At 41.1% G+C, this 16,657-nt stretch overlaps 1 protein-coding gene across 4 annotated transcripts in view; it reads left to right on the plus strand.

Annotated features, from left to right (window-relative positions):
• The window catches only part of Cyth3 (cytohesin 3), an 80,014-nt gene that overhangs the window by 30,158 nt on the left and 33,199 nt on the right, over positions 1 to 16,657 (plus strand). Inside the window, exon 1 of one of the 4 annotated variants that reach the window (XM_090324273.1) lies at positions 6,904 to 7,168. The exons of 2 other annotated variants lie outside the window; for them this stretch is intronic. In XM_090324273.1, the coding sequence (XP_090180399.1) occupies positions 7,078 to 7,168 (91 nt within the window). In that variant the 5' untranslated portion in view covers positions 6,904 to 7,077. Of the gene's footprint in view, positions 1 to 6,903; positions 7,169 to 15,671; positions 15,783 to 16,657 lie in introns of those variants that run through there. One more of the 4 variants, XM_090324275.1, reaches the window with a different exon arrangement.

Genomic DNA, 16,657 nt, shown 5'->3' on the forward strand with positions numbered 1-16,657 from the left:
GTTCTCATCTACAATCATGGAAATTGTCAAGAGGGTTTGCATAGTTGTGTTCTGAGAGACAGATGTGTTGATATCAGGTCTATTCCCATACTATATGCTGTCTCCTTTGATCATGACTTTCTGAAGTGCTTTTCCAACAAGAAGCCCTCTGCCTTGTCACACTGTTGGGTGAAGAAATGGGTTACACCAAAAAGGAAAAGCAAAAATCAAAAGCTGTTGTAGGCCAATTGACTGTTGATCTCAAGGCCACACTGTTAAGTTTTTTTTCACATGAATAGTAAGCCTCTATTGATTTGTGTCAAAGAGAGCCTTCATTTTTTGAACCTTAATTGAGAAGTTTGTAAATGTTGAAGTTCCCTTTGGAACAATATCCCTCACAAGGAGCTAAGTACTGTGTAAAACTGGAGACAGGAAAATTAGAAACTCCATGCCTAAATGGGTTTATAATGTGCTTGATTATCAGACTTTTAAAAAACTACAAGGTACTTTTAGCTGATTTATTCCTTGACTCACAGGTGGCATTTAATCTGTGATTTCAGGGTGGTATCCCTTACTCAGATGGCTATGTGTAAGAAGAGCTTGTGATAGATCTCTGGGAAGTTCTGGGTTAAAGCAGAGGCAGCAGCTGATCTCAGGGAGGACCACATGGCCTCATGCAGCTGGGACATGGCACAAGTTAGAACAAACCTAAGTGTATCTCCTTAGGCAGAAGTCAGGGCAGGTAGTGTTAAAGGTAGCAGGGGAACTTCAGGGGATGTGGTCAGTCAGGCATCTTGAGAGGAGGAAATACTTTGGCAAGAAAATACTGTGTACTTCTTGGGGAATAAGGAGAATTCAGTGTAACTGAGCACTTGGTGGGAGATGAGGTTGTGGGCATCATTTAGGAGCAGATAAGAGGCCTTATTCAAGGACGGGAGGCTTTCACCCTTCAGCAGAGTAGATGGGGAAGCACCACTGATAATTGAGTGACCATCTTTAAAACCAACCAGTTTAGACAACTGCACTTGGTTATCAAACTTGGGGCCAGGAGTTGACCCTAGTGGTAGAGTGCTTGCCTAGCATGCACAAAGACACGGGTTTGATTCCTTGGTACCACATACATAGAAAAAAGCCACAAGTGGTGCTGTGGCTCAACTGGAAAAGTTCTAGCCTTGAGAAAGCCCAAGGATAGTGCCCAGGTCCTGAGTTCAAGGCCCAGGTCTGGCAAAAAACAAACACTCAAACTCTCATTACCAAGTATCAGGAAATCTAGTCTCTGAATGATTTTTCCTGACCCTGGAACTGCCCTGGAGAACTCTAAAGATTCTGTACTGGAAGGATTAGGCCTGCTGTGTAGAGCTGGCTATTGAAAAAAGGTGGAGAACTGATGATGTCTTGTAATTGGGTAGAGCTGGGACTACAGACAGACCTGATATACTCTAAAAAGCAAAGGGAGTGGCTGTCCAAACAATGAAGTATAGATAGCAGCAGTACTGAAGGAGCTTGGGGGAGGAAGACAAATCCTGAGATATCTGAGCCAGATGCAGTACGAAAAGAGAAGAAACGTTGGAAGAGTGTCTGGAGTAGCTTGGAGGGTGGCCAGGAGATGGGTAGTGGGGCATGAAACCACTATGTACCAGTGCTTCAAATGGACTGACATCATAGTTCTTGGTTGCAAATCACAGAAGATGATTTAAGCCAATTTAAGAAATAAGGAAGCCATTGGGTGGGGGATGGTGGTGTTTCAGAACCTACAGGAAATTTAAACTGACCATAAGGCAAGAGAAGTAGAAATGGCAGTCAGAGCCATAGCCACAGGCAAGTCTGGTTTAGATGTAACATCTGTCATTCCAGGGTCCTGATCATTGCTTCTCCTGGCAAAATGATTTCCTAGTTCTCCTATTTCTTTGTCATGTTCTTTTTGATTGACTGGGCAGAAGTTTATATTTAGTCAGGTTCCTGACAGTAGGGTTTTAGGGAAAGCCAGAGTATGGTTTTTTTTTCTTGAGGCAGGTAGCCCATCATGATAGGCCATAGCTGTCACTCTGCTGGGGTTTGAGTTTAGAGTCTCACACTTGCTAGGGCAGTACTCTACCTATTTTTTTTTTGCCTTATTTCCTTATATGTTTGTGATAGTCTTGTGTTTTTGCCTGGGTCTGGCCTCAAATCATCATCCTCAGACCTATTCCTCTTGAATAGCTTGGCTTATAGGTGTGTACCACCATGCCAAGTTTGCTTTGTTGAGGTGGGGGGTGTCTCAATAACTTTGTCTAGGTTGGCCTTGAAACTGTAATCCCCCTCCTCTATGCCTCCCAAATAGTTAGGATCTCCCAAGTAGATGTGAACTATATACCTAGCCTAGTTTCTGCGCGCGTGCGCGCGCGTGTGTGTGTGTGTGAAATAAGATTTTAGTATTTAGTTAGCCAAGACAGACCTTGAACTTAACAGTCTCCTGCCTCAGCTGTCCCAGTTCTGTAAAAGGTATAAGCTTCTGAAAATTTTTATCACCCTTTTGGTTTGTATAACTTGACTTTTCTATAAGTGAATGAAATGTTAGTATTTATGGCATTGAATCCAGCTCTTTTTATTTAATGTTCTGTCGTACACTTTAGAGATGTCATTAAATAGCCTCATGTTATTCTGTGATATGGAGCATGCTGTGCTCTGTTGCCTGTTGTGGATAGTTAGGTCACTTCTGATTTTTTTTCTTTTTCCTGTATAAACTCACTGTGATGAACATCATCCATATTGTCATTTTAGTCCCCTGAGACACAAAACTTTAAGTCTGGGTACCGATGAAGTAGAATGTATATTGGAATCCCATGTTTTTCTTCTGGGTAGTTTTGTCTCTAGGGTTTGCATTGGTTAATGTTCCCCATTCACTCAAGTTCTCTCTTCTGGATCAGAGTTGCAAGTGTGGCTCAAATGGTAGAACACTAGACAACGAGCAAAAGTGTCAGGTACCATGTTTGAGTTCCAGTCTTGGACCTAAAATGGGAAGGGGAGCTAGCTTTAGGCTCTACTTTAAGGATAAACTTGTAAGTTTCCAGCTGAAGGATAGTTAATAGTAATAAAATCACAATAGCAGGCATAATGGCAAATGCATCACTTTCCACTGGACTGTGAGCTCACTTGTATTTCTCACCACAGTGCTTGAGATGGGCACTTAAAACTCCATACAGTAAAGGAGAAAACCCATTCCTTGAGCAAGGTTCCTAAGTGTAGAGTTGAGCTGAGGGCATTAGTGTGTTCTTGCACTAGAAGGAACACACCACATGGTAGCATGATATCCAGGTTGTTGTTTATGTTTTAAGTATTTTTAAATTAGAATCCTTTTGTTACTTTTCAGACACTTAAAAATAAGTGTAACTGCTTTTCTACCACCAACCCCCTTTGGCTGCAGACAAGTAGCAGATAGGGAAGCAAGGCTGCAGGGTACCCCAGCTCTGCAGGCAGCTTAATAACTACCTGTTTCCGCCTTGGATTTCCCTCTACGTTTATTTGGCGCATTCATGTTTTACCGTCTGTTCAGTGATTTCAGTCTGTCACTGGACAGCTGTTAAACATCTGTTGCTCTGCTCAGAGAAGTTTGCTCAGTGACTCTCTATTAGTCTGTGCACTGGAAACTTTCTGAATGAAGGCAAAGGGTTTTGATGTTTTCCTTGCCACTCCAGCCCCAGTAACTCACTACTTACCAATAAAAATGTCTTAACAGAATGAGCTGTGTTTTCCTATTAGAGGAATGAAGGAAAAGAAGGCCAAGTGGAAGGAGGAAGTCTTGTTTAAAAAAAAAAAAAAGCGTGGGGGGGAGGTTGGGTGGGAGAGTGGATTTTACAGTCCTAAATATATGGCAGTGTGCTGAAGCCAAGAGAGCAATTCTTTTGTGGGTGGGGGCTGTGGGGAGAGTTGATGGAAAGATCATGGGACACTGCTCTGAGAAGCAGCAGCGAGGATTTCCAGACTCTAAATGTTAAAGTTGAGCATGGCTTGGAGCAGAGAAGTTCTTTTTCTCCTACCACTTGCTTTAAAGCTGTTGGTTTTTATTTTTTTTTATTTTTAAGGTCATTTGGGGCGGGGAGGGGGGGAGAGGGAAGTTTCTTTGCTCCCAGCCTAGTTCTCTCAGTGTGGCCTGACCCCTGACTCCTGCCCTCCTACACAACTTGAGGACTTAATTCTTTTCTCACAAAGACTTCTTTCCAGACCCTACCCTCAACCCAGTCCCCCAGCACCACCCCGCCCAGTCCTCCACATTTGGAGCTAAGTATTTTGAACAGAGCTCAGGCTAGAGAGCATGTTAAATATGTTCTTCTGTTCCATGTACATGGAAAAAACATGAGCTTTGAAGCAAATGTATGGAAAACATCTCCATCAGCCAGTGACCGCAGTATAAAGAATACTGCGGAAAGTCAAGAATGCACTCAGAAAGTCTGAATGTGTTCTGCATATGTGATCTTTTCACTTCAGCTTGCCAGTTTGAAAGTGGAGAGGTGACCAACAGCAGTTTGAGATTATAAAGCAGAATAAAAAGTGAAGGACAGGATTGCTAGGGCCAGGAGTTTGGCCTACTGGTAGAGTGCTTGTCTAACATGCACGGCAACCTGGGTTCAATTCCTCGGTACCACATATATAGAAAAGCTGGAAGTGGTGCTGTGGCTCAAGTGGGCCTTGGGCTTTCCTTAAGGACAGTGCTCAGGCCCTGAGTTAAGTCCCCAGGACTGGAAAAAAAAAACAAACAAAACAGGATTTCTAGGCTGGGGGACAGTGTAGCTCAGTGCTAGAAAACTTGTCTACCATGTGCTAGGCTTAATTCCCAGCATTGCAAAGAAAGAGAAAAAAAAATCATAAATCGCCTTTCTGTGACCCCTTGAGTTAGCAGAATTACATGCTTAGGAATATAAAATAAATTTGGGAGAATGAAGCAGGAAGATTGTGAGTTCAAGACCAGCGAACTAACACAACATAGTAAGGACAACGTTCTGGTCAAAAACATTACATAGTGCCAGGTGCCCATGACTCACTCCTGTAATCTGGTTCAAAGCCAGCCCGGGCACTAAAGTCCATGAGACTCTTACCTCCATTTAACCATCAGAAAACGGGAAGTGTGATGTGGCTCAAAGTGGTAGAGCAGTAGCCTTGAGCTGAAGAGCTCAGGGACAGTGCAGAGGCCCAGAGTTCAAGCCCCATGACCACCACCAACAACAAAATTACATAATTATCTGTCCATTCACATACATATAGTTATATGTATTTATACATAAATATATAACTACATGTATACTTGCATATGTGTTTGAATCTATTCATATATATGAAGCATATATATACACAATATAATTATATATGTAGATAAAATAAGGATTCACACAAACATATGTATGTTAATATATGTTAACACATATGCATTTATGTTACATGGATGTAAAATGTGAAGATTTTCTCATATGCATATAAACATAAATATTAAAGCTCTTTTGGCTTTAGGTTATTTTTAGATAATAAGCTGGACTGGCCTTAGACCATGATTCTCCTAGCTGTCTATTCCTCCTAAGTAGCTGGGATATGTGTGTATCACCATACTTGTTGAGATAAGGCCTTGATAACTTTTTGCCTGGACTTCCCTTGAGCCATGATCCTGATAGCCACCTCCTAGATTACAGGCACGAACCAGCACACTCAGCCAACCAATACTCTTGGTAAGAGAATCTGAATCTGAATGAACCTGAGATTCTAGCTCACCTACCACATTTTTATAATTACACACAGGAGGCCAGAGATTTGGCTTGAGTGATAATTTGCTTAGCACATTCAAGGCCCTGAGTCTAAAATCTAGTACCACTGAAAAGAGAAGGAAAAAACAATACAAGCTCTCCGTGCAAATATCTGATTTGTGTTTTCCAGAAAGTTGGAACTCCTGTACTCTCCTGAGTACAGTAAGGTTACTTGTTCACAAGAGATGGTCTGCTTTCAGGAACCATAAGGACATTTTCAGGAAAGTTTTCAATACAGTTGATGAGATGTTGTTGGCTTGGAAAATGCATAAAGGATTTAGCAGCTCAGCTGGGAAGAGAAGTGTAGATAGATGAGGATGCTTTCCTTTGGCTCACTGATACCCCAACTGAACATTTTCAAGTCTTGAAAACCCTAGAGCTGTTTGTGTTGAGGAACAGAAGGGTAAAGCACACTATTCTGGTCCTTTCTTTCATGGGCATGCTTCCTAATTCAGTGCTTGTTGTAGGATCCTGCCAGATCTAAACTTAGGTTTAGACATCTCTTTTTGCCATGTTGGGGATAGAGCCTAAGGCTTCCTTGCATTTTACACAAATGCTGTACTACTGCGCCACAACCCCAGCCTGAGAATTTTTTTTTTAAATCAGGAAAGGCTGTTTAATTTTATCAAATGCTATTTTTCCATGGAATGAGATCATCATATGTTGTTCATTATGAGCCTTACTGTACTGTTTGACTTTTAAGAAAATCCATTTGCACATAGACCCACTGACTTGAGGGGCTAACTTCACCACAGCCTTCTGTATGTATTTTTCTTGAATCTGAATGTTTCCTTCTGTCTGGTCCTGTCTGCCTTCTTCTTTGTAGCAATGTTAACATTTCTGGGTTCCTAGTGATTTACTCTATAAAAAGATTCTGCTGTCACTTCCTAGGTTTAGAAGGGATGGGAACACATGCCCTTATGCCAGCCCTGCCCTCTGGAACTAGTCTCAGACTAAAACTACCCACCTTTTTGGCTCTCTTTCTGTTCCATAGCAACCTCCAATGGCTTACAACCTTTGAGGTCCTGAAAGAGAAGCAGAATTTAGAATTGTATTATAATGGCATCATAGACTGAAATTTTGGGAGGTGGCTGAAAGGTTTGACAGAGCCTTGTTGGTAGAGTGATTGAAGAGCTCTTGCTATGGCTCTGCCCAATACTGCTGACTTCATCTTCTCTCCTGGACTGTGAGATAAAACCCAGATGGGTTGTGCCCTAATTTGTCTGCTATGTCCTAAAATAGCTCTTGCCTACCCCTCACCCCATCTAAACATCAAATTCCACAAGTGTTCTACCTTTTAGATGTTTGTGAGTGGGAATTCAAATACCAGATGTTCTACAGCTGTATCCAATCTGCTAAAGAGGGAGTCATGCGTGGTTCAGGATTCCGGGCAAGGAATGCAGACACATTTCCTCTGCTCTGTAAGCAAGTGTACTGGGAATGTTGTTTGTGGATGCCAGTATGTGATAGGTGCCTGAGGGCCTGTAGATCTTTATTGGATGGAGACTGCTCAGATTTTTATATTTAAGAAGGGAGCCAATCATAGATCTATTGCTTTATTTGCAGTAATGATTTGTTAGACTGGTGACTTACCTGTTTCTTATGACCAGCTAGTGTTGAACATTTCCAATTTGTTGTTGTTGTTGCTGTTTAAAAGCAAAACTTGCTTTTTTTCTGGGCCTTGAACTAGGTAGGGCTTTGTGCTTCCAGGTACAACTTGAGCCATACCTCCAGCCCCTTTTTACTTTGTTTTGGGGGGTGGGGTAGGGAGGGGTTGGTCATAGGGCTTAAACTGAGGGCTTAGGTGCTGTCCGTGAGCTTTTTGCTCAAGGCTAGTACTCTACCATTTGTAGCCACAGCTCCACTTTGAGTTTTCTGGTACTTCATTGGAAATAAAGAGTCTCTTGGACTTTCCTGCCTAGACTGGTTTTGAACAGTGATCCTCTTATTTCAGCTTCCCAAGTAGACAGGATTATAAGCGTGAGCCACCAGTGCCTGGCTACATTGGTCATTTTAGAGTCTTGATGCTTCAGAACCAGGCCTACGATCCTGCTACTTGTGTCACTCAGCCATTGATTGAAATAGACTCCCTGTCCCTCCAAGCTAGCCTTAAGCCACTATCCCCCCCAAACCTCCCAGTTAGCAAGGATTATAAATCTGAGCTAACAAACCACAGGAAGTGAAAATGGCACACAGTGACAGAATAGGGAATTACAGATCTTGGAGCCTAGAACTCTAGATCCTAGAACTTGGATCCTAGAACAGAATAACTCTAAAAGTTACCTTTTAAACTTGGCTTTATTGAGCTACCCTATTTTAAGTGTATAATCTGAAGACTTTTAGTCAATGTATAGAATTGCTCAATCATCACCTAATATAGTTTTAGAGTATTTTCACAAAAGAAGCCTTATTCTTGTTTGTGTCCCTAGTCACCACTAATCTGGTTATGGTTTCCATATGTTTGCCATAAATGGAATCACTCAGTTTGTGGTTTTTGCTTCTTTTTTGCTTCTTTTACTTGGCGTAATATTTTCAAGTTTCATTTATGTTGGAGCATGTATTCTCTTTTTGTCTAAATATATTCCATTGTAAGGAAATGCCACAACTTACCCATTGATGGGCCTTTGTGTTGTTTAATCTCCCCTTAGCTGTGTGAATGGTGCTACTGTGAACATTTGTGTATTTATTTGAATGAATACCTGTTTAATTATTTTGAGTGTAAGCCTAGATTCAGAATTGCTTGATCATACAGGAATTCTATGATTAACTTTCTGTAGAGCCCCAGAACTCTTAGGGATTGAGCTCTTTATATTTCTGCTAGCTGTGTATGACTGCTCTAATTTCACCACATGTTTGCCAACAGTTGTGTGTTTAAAAAATGTGGTTTTCAACTGGAATCTCTGTGTGGTTTTGATTTGGTTTTTGTAATGACGAGCAGCATTCAGCATCTTTTCACATGTTTCATGGAGTATTCTTTTTAAAAATTAATTTACATTGTTGTTATTATAGAGGTGATATACAGAGGGATTAATCACATTTCCTTTTGTATAGTGTTTTCTGTTCTCTCATTCTCTCCCAGTCCCTCTGTCCCATCTCTGCCCATCAGTGTCACTGAGCACTCATTCTTTAGAGTAGTATCTATTGGAGCCAATTGCAGTTTTTAAATTTGATTTCCCATTACTTTGTTGTTGAGTTGGAAGAGTTCTTTAATATTTTATACTCTAGACATTAGCAGACATATGATTCATAGATATTTTCTTCCAACATACCAGTTTTCTTTCCACTGTGCTGGCAATTTTTTTGATGCACAAATGTTTTTAGTTTTGATGAAATCTACTTGTATTACTGTAGCTTTTGAAAGAAAAAGGTTTCATTCAACATGTCAGCTTATGTATATAATGCATCTTGATCAGTGTTACCTTTCTATCATTCTACCCCCTCTCTAGCTTTATACTTTTGCATGTGGGTATCCAGATGTTCAGCACATTTTGTTGATTTAAGTACTTTGATATATCATCCTGTTCGCTCTATAGTCTACTCCTTTGATCACTTTTTTGTGCCAGTACCACACACTTTCGTCAGTTTCAGTGAATGTATACACATCATACTATATACCTACCAACGCAAGCTTGTTGATTATCCTTTCCTTTGAGACACAGAAGTCAGGTCCAGAATGCTTTGTCTAGCACTTTCTATGAATGAAGAGATTTTGTGATAGCACTGGAGGAATGTGGTTTGAAGAGAACAAGGTGATAGAAATTTGCCAAGCAGGTTTATTGGTAGACAAGAATTGGTATGAAAAATAAACTAGCTGAGCATGGGGGCTCATGCCCATAATCCTAGCTACTCAGAAGCTGGGATCTGATGACTGAGGTTCAAAGGCAGTCCAGGCACTGAAGTTTGTGAGACTTATCTCCAGTTAACCACTAGAAAACCGGAAGTGGCACTGTGGCTCATGGGTAGGGCAGTAGCCTTGAGCTGAAGGGAACAGGGACATTGCCTAGGCCCAGTAGCAGGGCGGTAGCCTTGAGCTGAAGTGTTCAGGGACAGTGCCCAGGCCCAGAGTTCAAGCCCCATTACCGACAGAAAAAAAAAAAAAAGTTCAATACTTAGTAAATGCAAGGCCCTAAATTCAAGCCCCAGTAACACCAGAAAGAATTATATTAAACATAGTAAAAATGAATATATTTGCATTATAAAATACCATATGTTAGACTCCCCTAAAAAACAATATTAATAAGAGAAAGATAGAAAAGAGGAAGAGGAAAGAAGAGACGGGGGAAGGGAGAAAAGAAAGGAAAAGGAAAAACTGATTTTCAGGAATTAGCTCATATACTTGTGGGACCTGGCAAGTGAGTATGTCCAGCCATTCAGCAGGCTGGAAATTTAGGACACAGTTGATACAGCACCACTTCTAGCCTTTTCTGTGTATGTGGTACCAAGGAATCGAGTCCCAGTCTTCATTCATGCTAGGCAAGCACTCTACCAGTAGCCAAACTCCCGGCTCCAATCTTGTCTTTTTTTTTTTTTTGCCAGTCCTGGGCTTGAGCTCAGGGCCTGAGCACTGTCCTTGGACTTTCTCAAGGCTAGAGCTCTACCACTTGAGCCTCAGCACCACTTCCGGCTTTTTTCTATATGTGGTACCAAGGAATCGAACCCGGGTCTTCATGCATGCTAGGCAAGCACTTTAACCACTAGGCCAAACTCCGGCCCCCAATCTTGGCTTTTTGAGTCAGAAATTTACTGATGATATTTTCAAGCAGAGGTTCTATGTTGCAATTATGAAGCAGATTGCTTTTTCTCCCATGGTCCACTGCCATTTGAATACCTTTGTCTGATGGAAAAGTTCGACCTCAGGGTTTTGGGTTTGTTAGACAGTTACTCTATTGCTATGCCTCCAGTCCTTTTGCTTTTAATTTTTCTTGTGTAATCAGGGAGGATCTATTTTGTTTAAGCCAGTCTTGGATGATGATCCTCCTTGTCTCTACATTCTGAGAAACAGGGATTGCAGGAGTAAACCACTGTACCTGACTTACAATAATCTTTTTTTTCCTTTGGTAAAACATTTCTTATATACAGATTACTAACGAAGGAGAGAGGATTACACTAAAAGCAAAGAGAAAATCTGGAGTTTCTATAATAGCTATAAGACTTTTTAAACTTACTTACCTTTTTTTATCTGATACTAAGATGTGGACGCAGACTTTCTGCTTGCTTGGCTTTTTCACTTGGCTTGTTCTCTGTCATTTGAGCCATGCCCCCAGTGCTACTTTTTCCTGGTTATGTTGAAGATGCAACTTCTTATTTCCCCATCCCCCAAGCCAGCTTTGAACTGTGATCCTTCAGTTCCTGAGCAGCTATGATTATAGGTGTGAGCCACCAATGCCAGCAAACTTATTTTATCTTAAGTTTATCTTAAGTTTTATTATTATTATTATTATTATTATTATTATTATTATTATCAGTTGTGGGGCTTGTACTCTAGGCCTGGGCGCTGTCCCTGAGCTCTTCAGCTCAAGGCTATCGCTTTACCACTTGAGCCTCAGTGGCACTTTTGGTTTTTTGGTGGTTAATTGGAGTTAAGAGTCTCATGGACTTTCATGCCCAGGCTGGCATGAACCTCAATCCTCATATCTCAGCCTGCTGAGTAGCTAGGATTATAGGTGTGAGCCACTAGTGCCTGGTTTATCTTAAAATTTGAATATTCAAAACATTTTCTCAACATTTTATTATGAAAAATATAAAGAAGAGCTGAGAGTTATCCAGTGGCCAGATATAAGCCCATTGCCTAGAATCTATAATCTTTTGCTGTATGTTTTATCAATTCCCTGTCCATTTATCTATCTATTGTCTATTAGTCTGTTTTTGGAGCATATCAAACCTGTAAGCATCAATGTATTTTATCCTTTTGTTCTGTTTTATTTTGTTCACTTGGTCCAAGATGAAACCTTCAAAAGCTTTGAATCCATTGAAATATGTGTTGTCCAAGAAGTTCCAGTTACTATTACAAGTGACAGTATAATTTCCTTATTCTTCCCTTCTGTGTCCCATAGGCTTTCTCAGAAGGCCATCAAGAGCTCCTGTTAGCTGGGTGTGGTGGCTCAAGTCCATAATCGTAGATACTTGGGAGGTAGAGATTTGGGTGATCCTGGTGGAAAGTCAGCCCAGAAAAAAAGAAGTTTTTGAGACTCTATCTCAACTAATGGCTGGGAAAGTAAAAATTAGGTGATTGTGGTTGCAGATCAGCTCAGGCAAAAAGTAGTTCTTGAGACTCCATCTCAACTAATGACTGGGCATAATGGAACGTCCCTGTTGTTCCAACTATGGGAGAAGCAAAATAGGTAAGTTCAGTGGTGCACTTAGGTTTTCCACGGTGACATGGGGAAAACAAACTGGAGGATTATGGCTCAGGCCTTTGTGGGAATAACGTGAGATGTATCTCAAAAAAATAACCAATGTGTCAGGTGTTGATGTCTCATGCCCACCATTCTAGCTACTCAGGAATCTTGAGATCTGAGGATTGCTATTTAAAGCCAGCCGGAGCAGGAAAGGCCACGAGACTCTTATCTCCAATTAATCACCAGAAAACTGTAAGTGGTACTGTGGCTCAAAGTGTTAGAGCACTAGCCTTGAGCAGAAGAGTTCAGGGACAATGCCCAGGCCCAGAGTTCAAGCTCCATAACCTACAAGTAATAAATTATTATCATTATTCTTATTATTATTGATGCAAAAGGAGGTTAGAGACATGGCTGAACTGGTAGGGCACCTGCCTGTCGAGTATGAGACCACCAGTACTACTAAAAAGTAATTTAAAGCGTTTCAGCGCTCAGATGTATATTTGCCTCTGCAGCTCTGAAACTGTGGAGTAGAGAAGACGACACTCCAACCATGAGGCCTGCCCTCAGCACTGGGCTTCTGTTACAGGCTCTTGTTTTGCTGCTTCTAAGGAAACAGTGTTCATCGCGTATTTGGATGTGTGTCAACTGAGGTATCTAGAGAAATAGACTGGAAGAGAATATACTGAGTCACATTGAGCAGCTGCACTTGCCTGGACTGTTGCTTCTCAAGGCCCTGAGGTGTTCTAGCCAAGGAGATTAGATTAAATACTCAACCTTTTTTTTTTTTTTTTTTTTTTTAAGAGGTGACAGAAAAGGAGTAGAGATGCTTTACTGTGATTGAGACTGTTTTGCAGAGAATGGATCAGGTGACCTCATTGTTGTAGAAAGTGCTGAGCACCAGTGACAGGAAAGTCATGGTGACTTTAAAACAGAAGAGTGTGGAAATCTTATTAAAATGTTGTTGAAAGTGTTTTTCTCTTCCTCATGTTGTAGTTTCCATACAAGGTGACAAAGTTCAGTGCTGGTACTGATTTTAAGAGACTTACTAAAGCTATTAAATGTGTGAAGTAGCTCTTTATCTTGTAAAAAAATTAACAAGCATGACAATATGAAAATAGAACAGTGAAATCTGTTAAAAATTGTTTTAGAAAGGGGAAAGGGGAGTAATGTAGACGGAAGGGATGATTGGAATACATTGTATATGTACATGGAAATATCATAATCAAATTCTCCTGTAGCTGTGTGGCCTAGTGGTACAGTGCCTGCCTAGCATGCATGAAACTCTGGGTTCTATTTCTCAGTACCATACACACAGAAAAAGCCAGAAGTGATGCTGTGGCTCAAGTGGTAGAGCACTAGCCTTGATAAAGCTCAAGAATAGTGCCTAGGCCCCGAGTTCAAGCTCCAGGACTGGCAAAAAATTAATACAAAGTGCATAACAATATATTAACATAAAAACATCTGATCCCTAGAGTAACTTCTGTGAAAAACCTGTGTTGTTTTTTTTTTAGGATAATTCATCAAGTATTTCTTACCACCTACTATTCATGATTTGGATGCTACTGTTAAAATTAGTGTATCACATTTCCTGTGTACACTGAAAGATGAGAAATCAGGGACCTTAGGCATTGCTGGTGGGGATGTAAAATGGTGCTGCTATTATGGAAAACGTGGACAGTTCTTGAAAAAATAAAACTAGAGCTGTATGCTTCTTCATAGTGGCTAAGAGGTAGACACAAACCAAGTTTCCTTCAGCAGTAAACAAGTAAATAAATGTATAAATAAAATGTGATATGTCCTTACAATCGCATACTACTCAGGTTTTAAGAGGAAAAGACCTGTCACATGGTATAACCTGAGTGAACCTTGAGACAAATTCCCAAGCGTCCACTTGCATGAGATATCTAAAAGAAGTCCTAGAATTCCTAGAGAAAGCTGCATGTTTTCTCCCGAGGGCTAGAGGGAGTAATTATGTAACTGGGACAGAGTTCCTGTTTTCCAAGATGAAAACAATTAGGACAGAGAGTGGTGATAGTTGCCCACCCACATTGTGGATGTACTACTGTCCTAGACTCTATATTCTTCAAAAATGGGGAAGATGGTTCATATGATGTGAAGTACTTTTTTTTTTCTGAAACAAAAAACAAAGTTTTTAGTGAGAAAAGTGAGCCAGGAGCTGTTAGCTCATGGCTGTAATCCTAGCTACTCAAAGAGGCTGAGATCTAAGGATCAAGGTTTGAAGCAAGCTCAGGCAAAAAAGTTCATAAGCTCTCCAGTTAACCAATCAAATGAGACTCCTCCAGTTAACCAGTCAAAAGCCAGAAGTGGAGCTATGACTCAAGTGATAGAACTCCAGCTTTGAGTGGAAAAAGCTAAAGGGCAGTACCCAGGTCCTGAGTTCAAGCCCCAATTTTGTCAAAAAGAAGAAGAGGGTCCTAGAGTGTGGCCTAGTGGTAGAATGCTCACCTAGCATGCACAAAGCCCTAGGTTCAATTCCTTGGTACCACATACACAGAAAAGCTGAAAGTGGTGCAGTGGCTTAAGTGGTAGAATGCTTGCCTTGAGAAAGCTCAAACCCAAGCCCAGAGTTCAAGCCTCAGGACTAGCAAAAATAAAATAAAACAGGAATCAAACATGTATCTTCTTTAAAAAAAAAAAAAAAGTGGGGGAGAGGGAAAAATAAGTGGGGCCAGGAGTTTGGCCTAGGGTAAGAGTGCTAGTGTAGCCCTGAAGACCTGGGTTCAATTCCTTGGTACCACATGCAAAGAAAACGCCAGAAATGGTACTGTGGCTCAAGTGATGGACTTTCTCAAGGGTAGAATTCTAAGGACAGTGCTCAGGCCCTGTGTTCAAGCCGCAGGACTAGCAAGAAAAAAGAAAAAGGGTGAAGTGTAGGTATCTGTTCTTACTGGGTTAGCAAAGTGGTAGATCATGGAAGCTAACCCAAGGGTGTGACTCTAGAGCAAATACATTTACTCTTAAAAATATTTTTATTTTATTGTCAGGGTATTGTACAGAGGGGTTGCAATTACATGTGTAAGATAGTGAGTACATTTCTTCTTGAACATGCTAACGTTACCCCATCCCATGTTTTTCTCCCACTTTCCCTCCCCCTCATTTATTCTTTTATCTGCATTGCTTCCAAAACTCTTTCCTCCCTCTTTCCCCTGATGCCTTCCTCTGGGGTTTGAAATCGGGACTTCACACTTGGTAGATAGATGCTGTACTAGTTGAGCCATGCCCCAGCCTTCTAAAACAGCAAGCAATATTAACAGCACTGGGGTGGAGGAAGTAAAAGAAAGCAAAAGAGTGAAGACGAAGCTGGGAATCCTTTAGACATGGTAGCCACAGTAGATGGCTCTGGGAATGAGTCTGAAGGAGTGGAAATTAACCAGTGGAGAACCTTGCAACAAGAAGAGGGCACTTGTGCTGGAGAGTGGCTCACCAGAGGATAGGGAACAATGGCCAGAGGTGCAGCTGGGGAAGATCCAGGAGGGATCTGAGGCTCGGGTTTGGACTTCACTCTAAGCTTAGTAGGAAGCCATATGTGTTTTAAGCTGCAAAAGAGTCTTGATTTGTATTTCAGTGAATGCTGCCAAATCTTTACTTGGAAAGGAAGTTGAGAAGAAACTGCAGGATATTTATTTGTCCACTTTGTAATCAGATGTCAAATGGAAGACTTCAAGTTTCACAAAAGGTTAAATTACTGTCTCTCTCCTTTTTGTATGTGTGCTGTTGAAGCACATTTAAGTGTAATAAATCTGTCAATGATGACAATAACTATACTTGGCCATTTCTTTTTGAAAGATACCTATTAAAGATGCTGTTGGGGCTAGGAGTTTGGCCTGCTGGTAGAGTGCTTGCCTAGCATGCATGCAAACCGGGGTTTGATTCCTCTGTACCACATATATAGAAAAAAACCGGAAATGGTGCTGAGGCTCAAGTGGTAGGGCTCTAGCCTTGAGAAAGTCCAAGGACAGTGCTCAAGCCCAGGACTGGAAAAAAAAAAAAAAGATGCTGTGGAGCTGGGAGCATTTACCCTAGTGATAAGCGTGCTTGTCTAGCATGCAAGAAGTCTTGGGTTCAATGCCCCAGAACTATATACACAGAAAAGGCTAGAAGTGGCACTGTGGCTCAAGTGGCAGAGTGCTAGCCTTGAGCAAAAAGTGTCAAGGACAGTGCCCGGGCCTTGAATTCAAGCCCCAGGACTGGCAAAAAAAAAAAAAAAAAAAAAAAAAAGATGCTGTGGATAGGCTAAAGAAGATAGCTCAGTGGTAATGCAATTGGCTTGCTAGCATGTGTAAGACCTTGGGTTCAATTTTTAGCACTACCAAAAACAAAACCAGATGCCCTGGTAGAGAAAATGTTGCTTTCCTAAGTCTGGAACCACTGCCCTTGTTAGTAAGGTGGTGTTAGATTTCACCGGAAACATGAAATGGATTGGAGGAGAAAGGAACTGAGTTTCACACTGAGTGAGAGTTTCTTTTGGGGACACCCACAGGATTATTACTGTTCCAGTTTCATGTCCAGTTTAGCTAAAATTTCACCTGTGGAGACAGTAAATTGGTTATA

Source organism: Megascapheus bottae, chromosome 34 (genome assembly GCF_031878675.1).
Source record: "Megascapheus bottae isolate mThoBot1 chromosome 34, mThoBot2.hap1, whole genome shotgun sequence".
Lineage (NCBI taxonomy): Eukaryota > Metazoa > Chordata > Mammalia > Rodentia > Geomyidae > Megascapheus > Megascapheus bottae.